The sequence below is a fragment of the Echinops telfairi genome, unplaced genomic scaffold (assembly GCF_000313985.2).
Source record: "Echinops telfairi isolate 266 unplaced genomic scaffold, ASM31398v2 ScPeMD7_53;HRSCAF=182, whole genome shotgun sequence".
NCBI classification, from domain to species: Eukaryota; Metazoa; Chordata; class Mammalia; order Afrosoricida; family Tenrecidae; genus Echinops; species Echinops telfairi.
Genome location: NW_022103951.1, coordinates 18,552,344 through 18,570,723, shown reverse-complemented (window position 1 = coordinate 18,570,723; position 18,380 = coordinate 18,552,344). Strand labels below are relative to the sequence as shown.

At 48.5% G+C, this 18,380-nt stretch overlaps 1 protein-coding gene across 2 annotated transcripts in view; it reads left to right on the top strand.

Annotated features, from left to right (window-relative positions):
• Window positions 1-18,380, top strand: part of CLCN4 (chloride voltage-gated channel 4) — a 62,714-nt gene that overhangs the window by 19,197 nt on the left and 25,137 nt on the right. For both annotated transcript variants that reach the window (XM_045290689.1, XM_004709978.2), the window contains exons 2-8: window positions 4,165-4,319; window positions 5,466-5,565; window positions 9,706-9,893; window positions 12,609-12,731; window positions 16,294-16,500; window positions 16,598-16,678; window positions 16,949-17,494. In XM_045290689.1, the coding sequence (XP_045146624.1) occupies window positions 4,176-4,319; window positions 5,466-5,565; window positions 9,706-9,893; window positions 12,609-12,731; window positions 16,294-16,500; window positions 16,598-16,678; window positions 16,949-17,494 (1,389 nt within the window). In that variant the 5' untranslated portion in view covers window positions 4,165-4,175. The remainder of the gene's footprint in view (window positions 1-4,164; window positions 4,320-5,465; window positions 5,566-9,705; window positions 9,894-12,608; window positions 12,732-16,293; window positions 16,501-16,597; window positions 16,679-16,948; window positions 17,495-18,380) is intronic.

Here is an 18,380-nt window from a genome sequence, read left to right as displayed (position 1 = left end):
ATTTCCTGTCTCACAGATCATAAGAGAGGGGTACCAGTCTTTGCTGACTCCTTCCTGTCTATTCTTGCTTGTTACTGACATAGGCAGTGATGCCTTCCTGGTACATGTGTGTGGGGCTAGCACGGCTCACGGACCTTTGGACGTGTGAAAGCAGCTGAGCTGCACGAAAAGCCAATCAATGGCTCAGTCACTAGGTTGCTTGTGAGGTGAGCCTGCCACGTGGCCCATAGAAACCTTGCAATTTGGTGAAACGTGGTTACAACAGGCCTCGGTGAAGGCCTCCTGATACAAAAATGCTGAAGAGCAATGAGAGGAGTGTCTGTTCCAAGAGCCCTTCAGCTCTTGGACCCTCAGACAGAGGGTCTTTCCCTCATCTGGCTCGTAGTTTATGCTTCGTCCAGCTGCTTGTCCTTGGCCAAAGGATCCCTGGGGCGCTCGCTGGTGGGTAAACTGGACTGCTTACCTTGAAGTCGGTGGTTCAGACTCACCAGCTGCTCCTTGGGAGACAGATGAGTTTATCTGCTCCCATAAAGATTTACGGCCTGGGAGCGCTATGGCGGATCAGTGAGTTGCAGTCAACTTGGTGGCAGCAGTGGGTGGGGTTTCGGTTTGGGGTCACTGTAGGACTTTGGTTCTTTGTCTCTTAACTGGAGGCTTACAAGTGGTGAGCTAGGGTCCTGCTACCCAGCATTGTTCGGCATCTCCAATGAGCCCTCTTTTTGATTAATGGGGCTGTGGGGGCTAGCTCACTGGGGGAGGGGTTCCTTTGTGATTAGGTGGCAGGGCCGAAGAGTGGGGGTGGAATGGTCTGAGAGAGCAGGAGGACACCCCGTGTGGTAGAAATACATATACTAAAGCATTTTCCCCTTTAACTATTTTTCAGTATATGATTTGGTGACTTTAAGTTTGCCATGTGGTGCAGCCCTCGTGACGCTCTAGTTCCCAAACATTGCCATTCCCCCAAGCAGAAACTCAGTACCCCTTAAGCCATAACTCCTCCTCCCTTCAGCCCAGCGGTCTCTCCGCATTTGCCTCTTCTAGATATTTGGGCCTCTAGATAGTTTGTCTAGATAACTTTGCTCTCTGAATTTTCCTGTTCTGGATATTTTATATATGTGGGATCCTATAATATTTATTCTCTTGTGTTTGGCTTTGGGAGAAGGACAAGGCTTTCTCCTCGCATAAAGATTTACCATCTCCACAACCCACAGATAGAAGTGCCCTGTCCTATAAGGTTCTTGTGGGTTGGAATTGACTTTTTTTTTTAGCATAGGACCAGGTAGTGTTTTATTCTGTTGTGCACAGGGTTGCTATCTATGTGCAGAAATGGTCTCCATGCACTGAGCAATGAGGAGGCATTCAGGTGGGTATATTTTGAGTCCTCACTTTAGTAGAGGCTATGGGTCAAGTCATTTACCTTTGTTTCCTCAGGAGTATGATCTGCAGTTTTACTAGCCTCTGTGATGCCTATTTCAAAATAAGCATTACGATGACAAAGATTTACATGTGACCTCCTCCCAGGGGACGGACAACAGAAAAGTGGGTGAAGGGAGACGTCAGACAGGGCAAGATATGACAAAATAATAATCCGTGAGCTATCAAGGGCACCTGATGGAGGGGGGAGCGGGGAGGGAGAGGGGAAAAAATGAGGAGCTGATGCCCGGGGCTCAAGCAGAGAGCAAATGTTTTGAGAATGATGAGGGCAATGAACGTACAATTGTGCTTCACACAATTGATGCATGTATGGATTGTGATAAGAGTCGTATGAGCCCCTAATAAAACTATCACACACAAAAAGAATAACTTCTGATTTGACACTGTTGTTTTTTTTTGGGGGGGGGAGTTACATGAGAGTCGGACGTGAAGAGGGGGAGGGGCACGGGTGGAGGGGGAATTGACTTGATGGAAGTCAGTCTGGCTTATTTCATTCAAGTGGCAGCATGTCACATTCATTTCTCTCTGCCTGAGCGACATTCCTTTGTATGGACAGGCCTGGCCCAGTTTGTTTAGCCCTTCCTCTATTGAGGGACCCTAGCATTGTTTCCACCTCTTGGCGTCTGTGAAGAGTGTTGCAGTGAACACCTGCGTCCTTTCAAGCCTTTGGGGTGTACTCATATGTCACCCAAACCAAACTCACTGCCATCGAGTCAGTGCAAACGCCTAACAACCCCCCTGTGGGCTTCTGAGACGGTAAGTGTTTGCAGGAGTAGGAAGCCCAGTCTTTCTCCTGCGAAGCTGCTGCTGATTTTGAACTGCCAACCAGGCAGATCACAGGCAACACATAACCACTGCATCACTTATCTGTTCAGCAGTAGAATTTGGGCCTCACAGGGTAAGTCTTTCTTTAACTTTTCAGGAACCCCCCCACAGGGTTTTCCCCAGGGATGACTTTATTTGACCATCCAACCAGCTGCGGATGGGAGTTCAACTCTTATCCATCCTTGCCAGCACTTACTGCTTATTTGTTTATAACAGCCTTCCTGGTGGTAGCTCACTGTGGTCTTGCTTTGCGTTTCCTTAATGCCTAATGATGTGCATCTTTTCAACTGCACTTGGGCATTTGTATTCCTTCTTTGATATATGAAATACTCAGGCTCTTTACCCATTTTTAAAGGAGGTTGCCTTTTTGTTCCTGAGTTGTCGGAGTTCCTTTCATACCTCTGGATGTAAACCCTTATCAGATACGCTTCCCAAATAGATTCCCCTGTCTGTAGGCTTTGTTGACTTTCTTGATCATGTCGTTGCATTTTGTTGCCATTCAATTTATCTGTCTTGTTTTTCTTTTGTTCCTTGGGATTTTCATGTCCTATGTAAGGATCCACTGTCAGGATTAAATTTCTAAAGGTTTCCTTTCCTGTCTTACATTTAGATCACTGGTCTATTTTGAGTTAATTTTCATGTTTGGTGTGAGGTAGGAGTCGACCTTCATTCTTTTGCATGTGGATTGCCACTTATCTTAGCACCATTTAGTTAAAAAGAAACAAACAAACTATTCTTAGCCCGTTGGAGGGACTTAGTAACCTTAGTCCAAAAATTAGTTGGATTAAAAAATTTTAGTTTTTTTAATTATAGTAATATATATACAGTGAACCCTCGCCACTTCGCGCTTCGACTTCCGCGGCTTCACTCTATCGCGGTTTTTGCGTAACAGCACCCACTGCCTACACCCGCTCCTTCAGAGGAAAAAGACGGCGACCCACCTGTAGAGTACATCCCTTAAGTCATTTCATAGGCTATTGATTACAGTATTTGTAAGAACTATGTATAATAATACTCTATGTGAAATATGTAATACTGTAAACTAGATGCCATAAATAATATAATGAATAATAAATGATAATTGTAACGTCCAAAATGATTTACTGTATTTTCCCTTTTTCGTTTAATAAATTGGGTAATACGAGTGTAATGGTGACTAAAGGGTGTTTTTTCATGTCCTCTATGCTCTAACTATGAAAATATTTGATTTACAAATAAGGAATCCTACTTCGCGGAATTTCATTTATCACGGTAGGGTCTAGAACCGATTAACCGCGATCAACGAGGGTTCACTGTATAACACAAAACATTTCACAATTTAACATTTTTCACAAATGCAGATCAGTGATATTAGTTACATCAATCAGGTTGGGTAACCATCACTATCTCCATTTCCCAATTATGTCACCACCTTGAGACACGTGGCCTTTCAACTATATTTTAAGGACAATTGAAAATGAGCACCTCCATCCAGAGCTCCTCCATCCCAGAGCAGTGTGCTGCCAGCTTCACCTTGCCCATCTCTGTGCTGGGCTCCCTGGTGTAGATTGCCATCTGTGGATTGCCTTGACTGCTAGCTTCTCATTCAAGCCTTAGCAACGTTTTCCTTCTCTGTGGTATAGATTTTTAATATCCATGATAATAACCATGTGGGCTGCTTCCTGGGTGGCTCACCTCTGATTGATTCAGCTACCCAGTTGCATACATTGTGAGTGGCATGACCCAACCTCATTCACAATCCTAACCCTCTGATATTTATGCTTGTAGAATGTGAGGTTGTTTGTTTCTTTCCCAAATGGCTATATTCCATTCCAACAGTCACACCTGCTCGAGCCCATGGATCATCTGCTGTGGCAATGTGGCTATATCCTCCTGCTTTTGATGGTCACCCGTTTGCCCTTCCAGGTGTGACTAGGATGGTCCATGGTGGAGCCATGAGTGCCTCTGGGAACCTGATGGATTTTCTGGACGAGCCGTTCCCTGATGTGGGGACATACGAGGACTTCCACACCATCGACTGGCTTCGGGAGAAGTCCCGGGACACCGACCGACATCGAAAGGTATGTAGTATTCATCGAAGACGCGTTGAAAGGGACTCCTCCAGTTTGCATTGAACAGCATGCTTTGAGGGAGATTGCTGGCTACTTCTGTGCCACGCGCTGGGTTGGGTTTACCGCAGAGAAGGGAGAGTGGGAAAGGCGGAGAGATGTGTAATACCACGTCCTCTGGGTGGCGGCCGGGGGATAAAGAGGACAAGTGGTGTGGAGGACAATGAGGAAACACTGAAACTAGACAAACCATGGGCCAAATCCTGCCCGTGACCCTTATATCTTGATACATTTGGGGACGCTATTTCTGGGTGCTGTTTTCTCATCTGTAAAAATAGAGGTCATTATACCACAAATATGAAATGAGATTGTGTGTGTGTGTGCACAGATTCAAGTACCTGACGCTGTGCAGTCACTGTCTTTTCATGGGTCACCATCCAGTTATGTACCAAGTGCTGGAGATCACATAGGAGGCATAGGTAGAAGGGGACATGTTAGTTGGGGGTTGAAGGGTGTTTAAGACTTTGAGAGGCAGAGAAAGGGGCAAGGATTCTCCACAGCAAGCATGATGGTCCTGTTTAAGTCACAGAGGTATGATAGAAGATGGTGCATTGGGGAAGGATACTGGAACTTTGAGGGTCATAGAAGAGAGGAGTAGAGACTAGAGGCATGGATGATGGGGCTACGTGAGGGAGGACTAGGCCATCGGGCCAAGTGGGTGTTTTATCCCGAAGGCCATAGCTGACAACAAAGATGTATTGCAAAGGGAGAAACTGGAAGCCATGATGTTAGCTGAAGAGATAGAGGAAGAAGGTCTGGCTGTGGGCAGAGAAATGTGGCTGGAGAGAAGGGAAATGGTTTCAGGGAAGCACACACGCATGGAAGAGATGTGTCCAGACCAGGTGTCCTAAAACGCCCACGGGCCACATGCGGCCCACCGAGGACATTTATCCGGCCAACCGGGTGTTTTTGCCCCGTTTGTTTGTTTTTTACTTCAAAATAAGATATGTGCAGTGTGCATAGGAATTTGTTCATAGTTTTTTTTTTAAACTATATTCCGGCCCTCAAATGGGTCTGAGGAACAGTGAACTGGCCCCCTGTTTAAAAAGTTTGAGGACCCCTGGTCCAGACCAACAGCTATGTCTACTTTGCTTTCAGATAACCAGCAAAAGCAAGGAGTCCATATGGGAGTTCATCAAGAGTTTGCTGGATGCCTGGTCCGGATGGGTGGTGATGCTGCTTATTGGCTTGCTGGCAGGTACGTCATCGGGTACGCAGTGCTCCGATGGCCACAGCGGGTATGCCGATCCCCTGATCCCCAACGGACAGGGATGGAATTCTGAAGACGGCGTGTTTTGCTTCAACCTCATCCAAAGGGTTTGTTGCTTGAAATAGCTCAGCGCCAACTCTCCCTGCCATCAAGTCACTGCTGACTCAGCAACCCCTGTGTGTTTCCCAGACGGTAACTGCTTACAGGAGGAGAAAGCTCAGTCTTTCTCCAGAGCTGCTGGTGATTTTGAACTGCCAACCCCACAGATTGCACCCCGACATGTAGCCACTACACCACCGGTGCCAAACACGTGAACATCTATTTAATATCTCATCCATAGGACAGGCTTGTGACACAGCAAATCTAGCTGTCTGGAAAGCTGTAATTATGGAACTATTTGATCTCTTCACCTAACACAATTATTTCTCCTCCTCCTCCCCCTCCCCCTTCTTCTCCTACTTCTTGTTTTTCATACCCTATTGAGTTTTATTGAAATCACTACATTTTACATTCTCTAGTCCTTGGTTATGTAGAAGAATACAATGTAGGGAATTTTGAATAGCCAGTCTTAGGCCACCAACGGCTCTTATTAGTACTCCTAGAATGAATTAGACCCGTGTACAAGGTCAGTAGTTCAAGGTCATCGCTGCTCCATTGGGAAATGAGCTCTCTGCTCCTGTGAAGATGGATGGCCTCGGGCACCTTATCGGGTCATTATGAGCCCGGATGGACCCAATGGCTGCCCCCCACCCACCGCCCGCCCCCCGCATTCAAGGTTGGCTCAGGGAATCATTCTCATTCTCAGAAACTTTCCATCTTTGAAGAAGCCCTGGTGACACTGTGGGCTAGGCATTAGATGACTCACCGCCAAACTGGCAGTTGACACCCACGGCTCTGTGGGAGAAGGACAAGGCAGTTGGCTTCTGTTAAGATTTTGAACCTTGGAAACCCGAGGGAGCAGTTCGACTCTGACCCGGGAGGGCTGGTATGAGTGGAAATGGACTTCCTGACTTTGAGTTTGGTTTTTGGGTTGGTGCATCTCTTGTGTTTATAATCTCAGCGCCACATTTATGCGCAATCATTTCTGGAATGAATGGATGACTATAAGATGAGAAAACGGCCCTTTTCTTGTCAAATCACCTGAGTTTCTCATGCAGATTGTTTCTTGAACTTAGATCTTTTTAAGAGGCTCTGAAGGTCGACACTTAAGGATAAAGCCTATAAGCATGCTAAAGAGATCCCCTTAAATAAAAATGCTTCAATGTAACAGCATCATAATTACAGCTAGAGAAGCTACTAGAGACTTCATTATAAGTCAGCAGAATCCAATAAGTGCTATGAGAAGGCTGTCCATTTTATGATTACGGAGGATGGAGATTTCTGAGTTGGGTCCATAGATAATATTAGGGGCGGGGGAGCTTCATGGCCAGGGAAGGGCTCTGTCCCGCTTGGGGTGTTATAAAGGGCCAGTAGGGATGCTAGTGGCCACTGTGAATATCTCCCAGTCTGTCCTTTCTTCCCCAGTGGACTATATAATGGCTTAGTATATAATGGTCGTCAAAAGGGAGGAAGACTACCTCTCAAGGAGACGAGTATAACCCACCCCCCACCATGTTGCTTGACTGATTGGAGGTAGTTGTGGTAGGGAGTGTGCTGTGAATTTTGAGGTCCTTATTTAGAATAGATACAGAGAATCTTCTACGTATTGCTGCTTCTGGCTCCTAGGAAGTAGAAAGAAATAGGGCAGACGAAGAAACCTGGATTCTTGCTAGACTCACCAGCTCAGCTTAGCTATTTAGGTTTATTTCAGAACCAGACTGGACTTTCAGGAACAAATCTGGATTGTGACCTTTAACCTCAGGAGTCCTGGTGGCATAGTGGTTATGTGTGAAGCTGCTAATCTCAAGGCCAACGGTTCGAAAACCACCAGCCACTCGATGAAAGAAAGACGGGTTTTCTACTCTTGTAAAGAGTTACAGTCTCAGAAAGCCATAGGGAGAAGGCAGGAATGGGATGGCACTGCAAACCAATGGGGGCACAGTGGGTTTTGCTCTGTGTGCCAAGATGTATATAACAAAGGTCACCATTAAACCATGTCTTCAATATAGGTTTCAGTGGCAGTAATTGCATTCAGCATGTTGGACAAGCAGCACCACTATTCTTTCTACCCATTTTTTCCACCCCAAACAAAATGTTCCCTGGAAGCCATCTGATGGTTTTCATTTCCCCAAAATGTTCTTTTGGCCTGGTTGCACCTTGATAAAAGAGGTGGGTAGCTATGTCTCATTCACTTCCCCCCTCCTCGGGGAAATAACTCGGGGGTCCCACTGCCTGGCCTGTCACCCACACAGTGCTACCCTGGCAATTATTTTCTGACACCCGCAATGGAGACCTAGAAGCATCTCCTGCAGGGTGTTTACTAGAAAACTACCACTGGGTGTCACTGTTGCACCACAAAAGAGAGCTGAGGCCCACAATGCCGATTTAAAATCCCAAATCGAGACAGCAGGTGGTGCCATAGGATCAGAAATGACAGAGCAGGCCATGGCAGTATCTGGGACAGTTGGGGGATGGGGGCAGACTTGTTCCTGTATATCTTCAGGACAGACCCATCTCATCCCACCTTCTTCAGGTCTTTGTTTAAATGTCATCTTCTAGTTGTGGTCTTTTCTTGCAAAACTTGTTAGCCTCGTCCCGGGTAGTCAATGCCACTGAAGGGAAATGATGGACACCCGGTTTATTGTCTTTTGAGTCCACCAGATGGCGTTAGTCACACCGATTACTCTAAACTCACTGCCATCCAGTTGATGCTGGCTCATAGGGAGTCTGCAGGACAGGGTAGAACAGTCCCTATGAGTGACTGTTTATGGGAGTAGAAAGTCCCAACTTTCTCCTGAGCAGTGGCTAGTGATTTTGAACTAGGGACCTTGGGGATCGCGGCCCATTGTATAACCACTATGCCCTCAGGGCTCCTGTAGTGATCACACGGGGCACTAAACTATCATGGGCCCAGCAGAGAGAGCTTGTCCCTACTTCTCCTTCCAGGCCATCGCCATGGCCTGATCCCTACCCCCCCCACCCCCACCCCCACCCCGGAGTTTCTCTTGATTTACTCCACTTCCCGCCTCCATTGCCTTATGGCCCTTTAGATTACATGTCAGAATCCTTTGGAATTTGAACTCTGCCAGAACCTTCTCTGCCGGCCTTGCTGCTGCCAGTCTTGTCCCGGGGGCAGGATGAGAGCAGGTTTAAATGCTGTCAGGAAGTCGCCTTCCGCGAGGGAGATGGGAAGATCCAGAAGGGAGAGGACCTGGTAGAACGAGGTGGGGGGTGGACCCGAGACATGGGCTCAGTAGCTTTTTCTGATTGGACAGGAAGAGAAAGGAGTGAAACCCTTGTGGCTGTATGGGTGAGTTTGGGGGTGATGGGTAGAGAGTGTAATGAGGACCAGTAACACTTGGTAGAAAATTACCCTGAAGGTCTCCCCTACCTTAGTGACTGGCTGCAATCAATTCTTATGGAAAGAGACCCAAGGTAGCCTTCTATGGCTACCAACTGCATCCTATTTTATCCCATTTCTACTTATATTTAAAGGTAGTTTGTGGCAGCTCCACAAGCCTTTATCCACAGTTCCAAAAATTCCAGAAAGTTCTACTAAAATTTACCCCACGCTTTGCCAAGTTATGCTGTTATTTGGTGTCAAAACTTTCAATGAGCTGAAGTCACTGGAGTTGTGAGGCCTCCACTTTGTGTTTCCCTGCAGCAATGTTAATGTAGGTGATCGTCAGATCCTGCCCCAGAGGCCCTAGGGGGAGGGGTTCTGCCACTCTTGGTGTATGTAATCTAGTTCCCGAGCCTGAAAAAGATGAGTTCCCAAAGCACTGGTTTCTGAGAAGAGACCTATAGATCTCTCTCTAAACCTGAACTTCAGCCACTTGAGGCCTTTGGGGGCCCTCCCTGGGCGGCCGCTGCTTTGCCCTCACTGTGGATGGTAAAGCGCCTTGCATGCAGATGAATCACAACGTGCCCTAGGTAAGTGCACCCTGACTACCCTGGATGCCGTGCTCCCGAGGTGGGCCAGGGCGTCCCGTGGCAGTTTTTCTGAGTGGTCTGTGCTCCTTCTTGCAGGCACTTTGGCTGGCGTCATTGACCTTGCTGTCGACTGGATGACGGATCTAAAGGAGGGTGTCTGCCTATCAGCCTTCTGGTACAGCCATGAGCAGTGTTGCTGGACTTCCAATGAGACCACTTTTGAGGACAGGGACAAGTGTCCCCTGTGGCAGAAATGGTCAGAGCTACTGGTGAATCAGTCAGAGGTGGGTGTCTGGGTGGGCTCGCAGCAGGGAAGCACCAGGCCACGTGTGCTTTGGCCTGCTGCTGGGCAGCTCCAGAGTGTCTGTGTTTTCACCGTCCACTCTCTGCTCTCATAGTATCCTCGGATTCATACTAGTGGGACTTTTTTCCCCCTTCCTAGGATGGGAAGAGCAAGGAGTGAGAGGCAGCTGATGGTTTAGTTCAGTGCTAGATGTGTGGAGTGTAGGATCCCGGACGGCATAGAGGTTATACATTGGGCTGCGATCCCCAAGGTCCTGAATGCAGGGTCTAATGCAACCACTCCAACTTGTTGGAAAACTTGTTCCCGCTGTTTCACGCGCACATGTCTTTGTTTTGAAAGCCCGGTGTTTGCATTTACCTTTAAGGCTGAAAGGAGTTTGTTGAAAGGAAGAGGACATCGTTGATATGTCTTCTAATTGTGGAGACAAGTTGCCTTGCATTTTTTTAATAGCAGTCTTACTGGGATATAACTCACAGACCATACAATTCACCCGCTGAAAGTATATGATTGAACCACGATCTAATTTTAGAACATTTTCGTCACCCCCAAAGGAAATCCTCACCCCCATTCATAGTCACTCCCCATTTTTCCCCAAGCCCCAGGCACCCGCTCATCTACCTGCTGAGTCTCTGGACTTGTCTGCCCTGGACAATTCCTGTCAGTGGAATGAGACAGTGGGACTTTTTGCATCCGGCTGCTTTCATAGAGCATCGTGTTCTCAAGGCTCACCCATGGGGTCGTGCGGTTCTGTGACTCCAGTCCGTCTTATAGCCAAGTAGTTATTTACATTTTGTTTATTGTCCGTTGATGGGCATCTGGGTGGTTTCCACTTTTTCGCTATTATGAACAATGCTGCTTTGAACAGCCATGGACAGGTGTTTGCGTGGATGGGTGTATACCTAGGAGTGGAATGGCTGAAGCACGCGGTAAGTAGATTTCCTCCGTTTTCCATCGCAGTGGCCCCACTTCACCTTCCCACCAGTCCTGGCTAAGGACTCTGTGAGCTCTGCACTCTTGCCAGCGCTCTCAGTGGTTTCATAGCTCCATCCTTGTGAGTGTGGCGTGGTAGCTCATCGTGACTGATGGGGTCCCCTGTCAGTGCCAGCCGGGGCAGAGAGGACCCTCAGCTGTTTCTGGGCTGCGAGTGTTTCAGCTATGGAGGATATAGGGTGGGACACCACTGACGGGAGCCTTGTCTTCATGAAGCATAAAGCTTCAAAGCAGCATTAAAAAGCACAGCTCAGGAAAAGATTTCATTTCTAACCAAATGTAGCTGCTGCCATCGTGACTGTCAGCCACTGAGCCATTGGGAACCCAGGTGAGGGTGGGACAGGTGGCCAGGATTCATCTCGGGTCCTGTGAGGACTGCTGCTGCCGCCGCTGCTGTTGGCACCCACGTGACTGTGACTACAGCTCCCGGCCCCCTTGCCCCTCTCTTTGGCCCGCTTGACTTTGCCCAGCTGAGGGCATTTGGGATGCCCTCTACCCTTCTATGAAACTACTTTCTCAGTGGCCTTGAAAATGAATTCCGTCAAATTTCCCAAGTAGACAGGGATCTTGACCGCTCACATGTTCCCAGTGCTCTCTCTGACGCCCCCAAATCAGTGACCTCCTTGGGTGGGTGGGAGTGGGCTGATGGGGATTGGCCTGGCTCCGTAGCGTTTTCCTTCTGCGCTCCTCCTAGCGATCTGTTTGGAGGCGACATGGCCGTCTCGGTCTTTTCAGCCGCTTTTAAGATAGAGACTTTGGTTCAGAGAATTTCTGGTAGCAAGTTAACGTTAGTCTACCAAGGAGGGCAAACAAAACAAAACAGAACCAATTCCATTTTGACGTGGGTGACAGTTATCCCTCGGCCTGATTTCTGCACACGGAGCGTGTGAATAGGTGCTTGGAAAGGCCAGCACCACCTCTCAGACTGGGCTGGCGCATTCTCACAGGCTCACACATATGGCCGGGGACTCTTCAGTGACATCCCCGCCTACCCCCCGCCCCCGCCCTCCCCCTCACTGAGTCATCCAGATGGCGGCAGGAAGCTGAGACCCAGAGAAATGTGGTCTCCTCCGCAGACCAGGGCCTCCGAAACAGAACGGTGGGCTCAGGCCAGAACACGCTCCCCCTCGCAGCAGAGAATTGGGGACAAATGGTCCAATGAGTGTTTCTGAAGGAGATGGAATTTTCCGACGAGTGCCCCTCAGATGCTCCCCTGGAGGGCTTGTGCCTCAGACCCATTTTGCCAGACCCGCCTCCGGAGTTCCTCCCTCCATAGGTCGGGGCTGGGGCCTGAGAATGGGCATCTCGGACGAGCTCTCCCCGGTGACTGAGCCCTTTGTGGGGTGGGTGCTGGGTGGGTGGGATAGAGGCGTCAGGAAAGTGAAGAGAAGCCCCATCCACCAAGCGGGCAGTAGAGACCGGTTTTTCGGCCTCTCGCCTTTCATTGACTGTGGGCCAGTGGCGATCCCAACCCACTATTATTCACGATTTCCGTCCCACCCAGCGGAAGGACTATGTCAATAGCTCCTAGTGAAACACCGGCCCTGTGTTTGTGTGTGTTGTCCGTAGCAATAGCAGCAGCTGACAAAGTCACTAGGGGCCTTTTCGTTTCTCCCGGAGGGGACAGAACCTGCCCAGGCCCATCCAGGGCTGGGCCTGACGGGCCGGGCTCATGGTTCCTTCTTGTTCTGTGTCTGTCCCGTAGGGTGCCAGCGCTTACATTCTGAATTACTTAATGTACATCCTGTGGGCGTTGCTCTTCGCCTTTTTGGCTGTCTCCCTGGTGCGGGTGTTTGCCCCCTACGCTTGCGGCTCGGGGATACCAGAGGTGAGTGTGACGGAATGTCTTTTGGCCATGTGTGGCGCCAAGCCCAGTTCTAAGCCTTGAACACTTCAACCCAAATCCACACCAGTCGATTGTGGAACGCTGGCCATTGAGCGCAGTGGAGGGGCAGCAGGCACTGGAGTCTTAACTACTGTGCTCTGCTGCTTTTCTGGTGATAAAGGCGCTGTCTTTGCAAATCGGGCACGAGGCCCTGGGGCTGTGCTATGCCATATGGCGGATGACCAGGGGAGGGGTGTTGATGGTGGGTAAAGTTTCCTGGTGATTCTGCTCTTGTCGTGCCAAGCTTACAGCAACCTTAAACCCATGAAATTCTCCATGCCGCGCATGTCACCCTGCGTACCTTAAAGCCTCATGACTGGATTTCAGTACTTCCATGTGACTGAGGGGGAAGGAAGGGGGCCTTACCCATCAAGGCCACCACCTGAAACACAACTTTGAACCTGGGATGGTCTCCGGGGTGGAACGCTAGGAGGGACTGAACTGATTTCCAGAAAGCTTTGATGGAGCAGCATAGTCAGAAACAGCTTTTCGAAGTTCTCATTCTCTCCCTCTCTCTTACATATCGTTCTGTTGCTTTTTTTGCGGTGTTCCAAGGCTGGGCACTGTGAGTGTGGCCCCTGGGCTGCCCGCTCCTAGTGCTCATCCCCGGGGGGCCCACCAACTCTGATCTGGGCTCAAGCTCATGGCAGACTTTGGCCAATGGGACCACATGCATCACTCATCACCTCCAGGTGTGTGACAAGTCTAGGCAAGAACGGCCCAGGCCATCCCGCACCGAAAGGACCGCCCACCCATCTGGTTCCGGCCTTCACTGCCAACTCGCAGAATCATGAGCTAAATCAATACAGTTACTTCTTCTAATCTGGGGGTTCCACATTCTTGAATTCACCGATTCATTAAAATTATTCATGAGTCATTCGCAGACGTGTGCCTCTATCTATAAAGCGGCAAACATTCCCCAGCGGAGGTTGAACAAGCTGGTTCCATATTGGGTAAGTCTCTGGACCATCACTAAGACACCTAATGAGAATTGACTACAGTTGTTTTTCTTTTACATCAGTACATTTTTGGGGTGTTTTGCTGCATAGGTAAAATGAATGAATTCATATAGTAACAGAAACATTAACAAAATTCATGACATGACACAATGTTTTTCCCCTAAGAAGCTGGAAGTCATATAGTGTGAGAGTTGGAGGATCATGCTGAGAAATAAAGGAACCCTTGCCTGGATGGGTAGACTGGAAGCACAAAGCGAAGGAAACTTGCATAGGTATTTTTGACATGAAACAGTATCAGGACAGCGCTAAGGTAGAAGAGGGATTTGTCATCAAAACCTAAAGAAGACTCTAACACAGTCCCTAAAATCAAAGGATCAATGCCCAGACCCATGAAGTATCACGTGGGGAGTCACGCAAAGCTGGCATTTGCATCTCGCTACATTATGTTATCTGGCCCCCGACACAGGAGCTTAAGGGCAAATGCTACCCAGCAAAGATGGAAGATAAAAGCGCTAGCTGGGATCCTAGCAGCTCGCAAAGCTAAGTACTAGTGCGCTTCTTTCCTTCCAACTCTGCAGTCACACGTGATGGATTTGATCTGCAGAGAATTCCACAGAGGGAAGAGAGGTACTGGAGAAGCCAGACCATTTTTAAGATCCTTTCCTGAGAGGAGAGGAGGAGGGATAGTTGAAGGGGCCTTCTCCCTCCAAGTAATGATGCCTGGAAAAAGCTAAAGTCCCGCTTGTTCCCAGTTTACATAGTGCTTCTGGAAGAGAAAGGACATCTGGAAGTGAGCAGTTATATTTGCTTGGACTTGGGGATTTGAAGCGGAACTGAATGTTGGTGTCTTTTCTACCTATGGACGGAATCATGTTTTCTTAGGTGGCTCTTTCAGTTGATGTTACAAGCCATTAACAAGCTTCCACCTCTTCTGCTTCTCAGAGAAGATTCTGGTTATAAAGTTAACACCACAGAGTCACAAATCTGCTGCGATACATCTACTCAAAGCCCTGCTGGTCTGGCCTCTATTAATCCCACTAAAAGCAAGGGATTGGGTTTTTGCATCTACTGGGAATGGATTTGCCTTCCCAACCCCTAATTTGGTCATGACAATTTCATAAAATCATTTTAGAGAATTACAAAAATACCTATTACATTGTTCCATTCACCACATGTCACAGCTGGCAAAGACTCGGGTAATTTAGATGTTTGTAATTTTCTAAATGGTATTACGCTTTTCAACTGTACCCTGGGGTCTGCATCCCCATTAACTAACTGACAAAAAATTGCAGATAATTCTATTTGAGGTGACAAAAAAAGGTCAGGATTGTGGCAGGCATAATAAAACATCTTTTAAATAAAGGGACCTGAGATCCCCAGAGCGCAGGGTTCAATTTGACTAACTAGTTAAAGACTAGTTTATCCACCGCTCATTTGTCTGCCATTAGTTAAAGGCTAAAGAAATATCTGGCCGTGAAATGAGAGCCCCCACCTGTTTTGTCAGTTGTCCTCTGGTGCCTTGGGTGTGGCTGTGCTATCGAAAGCTGCACCACTGGTATTTCAAATGTCACCAGGGCCACCCAGGTTTCAAAGGATCTTCCAAGCTGAAGACAGACTAGAAAAAAAGGGCTGCCAACCGACTTCTGAAAATTAGCCCATGAAAACCTGATAGATCACAAGAGAACATTGTCATACATGGGCTTGCCATGAGTTGGGGCCAACAGGATGGTGGCTAACAAGTATAGTGAGAAGACCACCTCATGTCCTTATAGGTATGATGACTTTACGATCTTGGAATTAAGCCTTATAGCCAGGCACCCTTGCTATACATGTTCTTATAGGAATCATGCCATTGATTTCGGGGGCTCAGAATACACATACTCACACATGCGCACGCACACACACACACACTCACCCTTTCCCTCACAGATTTCCACAATAACTTGTGAGATGAAAATCATTGTTTGACCCATTTTGTTCCCTTTACTTGCCATATCTTTCTATTGGACATCTTTCAATAGAAGTTCAATCCCAAAGAATGTCTTTTCTGAAGTGAGACCTCTGCAATTTCTTCTTCAGCATGTATTGTGATGTCTTAGTAGGGATTCTTCCGATTTACTTCCCGCTGGATGTTTGAAAGCTTTCTGTTAATAAAATATAAAGTTACATTATAAGGTAATGACAGTCTCTTGATATAATATGATATAAAACTATAGCAAAATAAAAATCAAGACTAACCTTTTCTGGAGCCGTAACTAGGTACCCTGAGAACCCCCCATGTAGAGGTTTGAGCTCACCCAGAGGTGGTTTAGAAGGAAGTTCTGGTGATGTGTTCTGAAGAATCAGCCTCTGAAACTCTTATCATGTTCAGAAGCACCAAGAGTCAGAATTACTGGACGATAGCTGGATTGGCTGTTTCCTTCACACCCGATTCAGTGCATCTAAGCTTTAAAAAAAGTGTTTTCCAGAAAGTCATTATATTTTGTTGAGCCTGGGCACTGAAGCAGCTGATTCCTGCCTCCTCCCCCACCCGTTCTCTCCTTCAGATAAAGACCATTTTGAGCGGTTTCATTATCAGGGGCTACCTAGGCAAATGGACTCTGCTGATCAAGACCGTCACCCTGGTGCTGGTCGTGTCTTCCGGCCTGAGCCTTGGCAAGGAAGGACCCCTGGTGCACGTGGCTTGTTGCTGCGGCAACTTCTTCAGCAGCCTTTTCTCCAAGTACAGCAAGAACGAGGGCAAAAGACGCGAGGTGCGTTAGCCTAGCTCCCACCTGCAGCCCCCTGGCCCGTCCTTCCCGCTCCTGGTCCTTTGCAGGAAGGGACTCGCTTTTCCACTTTGCCTTGTAGGTGCTGTCTGCCGCTGCCGCCGCCGGCGTCTCTGTAGCCTTTGGTGCCCCAATTGGAGGTGTGCTTTTCAGCCTGGAGGAGGTGAGAGGGGGAGCTTCAGGGATTCCATCACTCGTCTTTCCTTCACACCGAGACATCCTAATAGTTAGGTGACTGCTCACGGGCTTTTAAGACCCCTTTCTCTAGTCCCCAAAGTGGCATGTAGAACATTGCCTGTGGGGACTCAGAAACAAATCAGAACCTCGCTGCCAACTCAGAGTTACTTTGTGGGAGAGAGTAGAATTGCTGTGTGGGTTTCTGATATCATCCACCTGAGCGGAGCGCAATCTAACAGTCCATCTGTCCCTCCAGGTCAGTTACTACTTTCCCTTGAAGACCTTGTGGAGGTCGTTTTTTGCGGCCTTGGTGGCAGCCTTCACGCTGCGATCCATCAACCCTTTCGGCAACAGCCGCCTTGTCCTCTTCTACGTGGAATATCACACCCCCTGGTACATGGCCGAACTCTTCCCCTTCATCTTGCTGGGGGTCTTCGGGGGCTTGTGGGGCACCCTCTTCATCCGTTGTAACATAGCCTGGTGCCGGAGGCGCAAAACCACCAAGCTGGGGAAGTACCCGGTGCTGGAGGTCATCGTGGTGACTGCCATCACCGCGATCGTCGCCTATCCCAATCCCTACACGCGCCAGAGCACCAGCGAGCTCATCTCGGAGCTATTCAATGACTGCGGCGCCCTGGAGTCCTCCCAGCTGTGTGACTACATCAACGACCCCAACATGACCAGGCCTGTGGACGACATGCCCGACCGGCCGGCTGGGGTTGGGGTGTACACCGCCATGTGGCAGCTGGCCCTGGCCCTCGGCTTCAAAATCGTCATTACCATATTCACCTTTGGCATGAAGGTGAGTGAAGGGGCAGCGGTGGGAGGACCTGTGTCCTGGGCACAGCAGCTGACTCTTCACAATACAGCTGACGGGAGGGAAAGGGAGCTGGCCAGTACTGGATGGTCCCCTGTGCTTGCCCTTTAGAGCCTCCATTTCTTTGTAATCATTACAAAAAGCCTATGAAGTGGAGATGCCATTTTCCAAGTGAGGAAGAGCCGCACATGAGAGCTGAAGGGGCTTGCTCAGCCCCCTAGCGTGTCAGCGGTACAGCTAGAGTGGCAGCCACGTCATCCCCTCCCCAGGAGCTAACCCAGACTCCCCACCAGCTGGGTGGTGCCAGGTGGTGGGCAGAGCCGGGCTTCTAGCGAAGTCCAGGGCTGCAGACCCCAACAGGACTGGCTCCGGAAGGTCACATGTGCTCCGAGCTCCCTGACTGAAAGGAGTCAGTTGAGCCGGGTGGGGTGCTGCCCAAGGCTTGAGGCTGCCTTTTCTCTAGAGGGTAGGGTGACTTTTGTGATGGTTACTGAAGCCAGTGAGAGGACCTCTTTGTTTTCAGTGTATGTGATTGAACCTTGTGCGGCAATCACGTCAGACACTTTGAAAGCCCTCCCTGCAGAACTCTCTCTAATGGTGCCTGGCATTGTTACTGTATTTAAAAAAATTGAGGTGAAACACACATTAAAAATTTTTTTTGATAAATCATTTTATTGGGGGCCCTTGCAGCTCTTATACAACCCATCCATCCATTGTATCAAGCACATTTGTACATATGTTGCCGTCATCATTTCCAAAACATTTTCTTTCCGCTTGAGCCCTTGGTATCAGCTCATCTTTTTCCCCTCCCTCTCCTCCCCTCCCACCCTCGTAACCCCTTGATAAATTAGACATTGTTATTATTTTCATG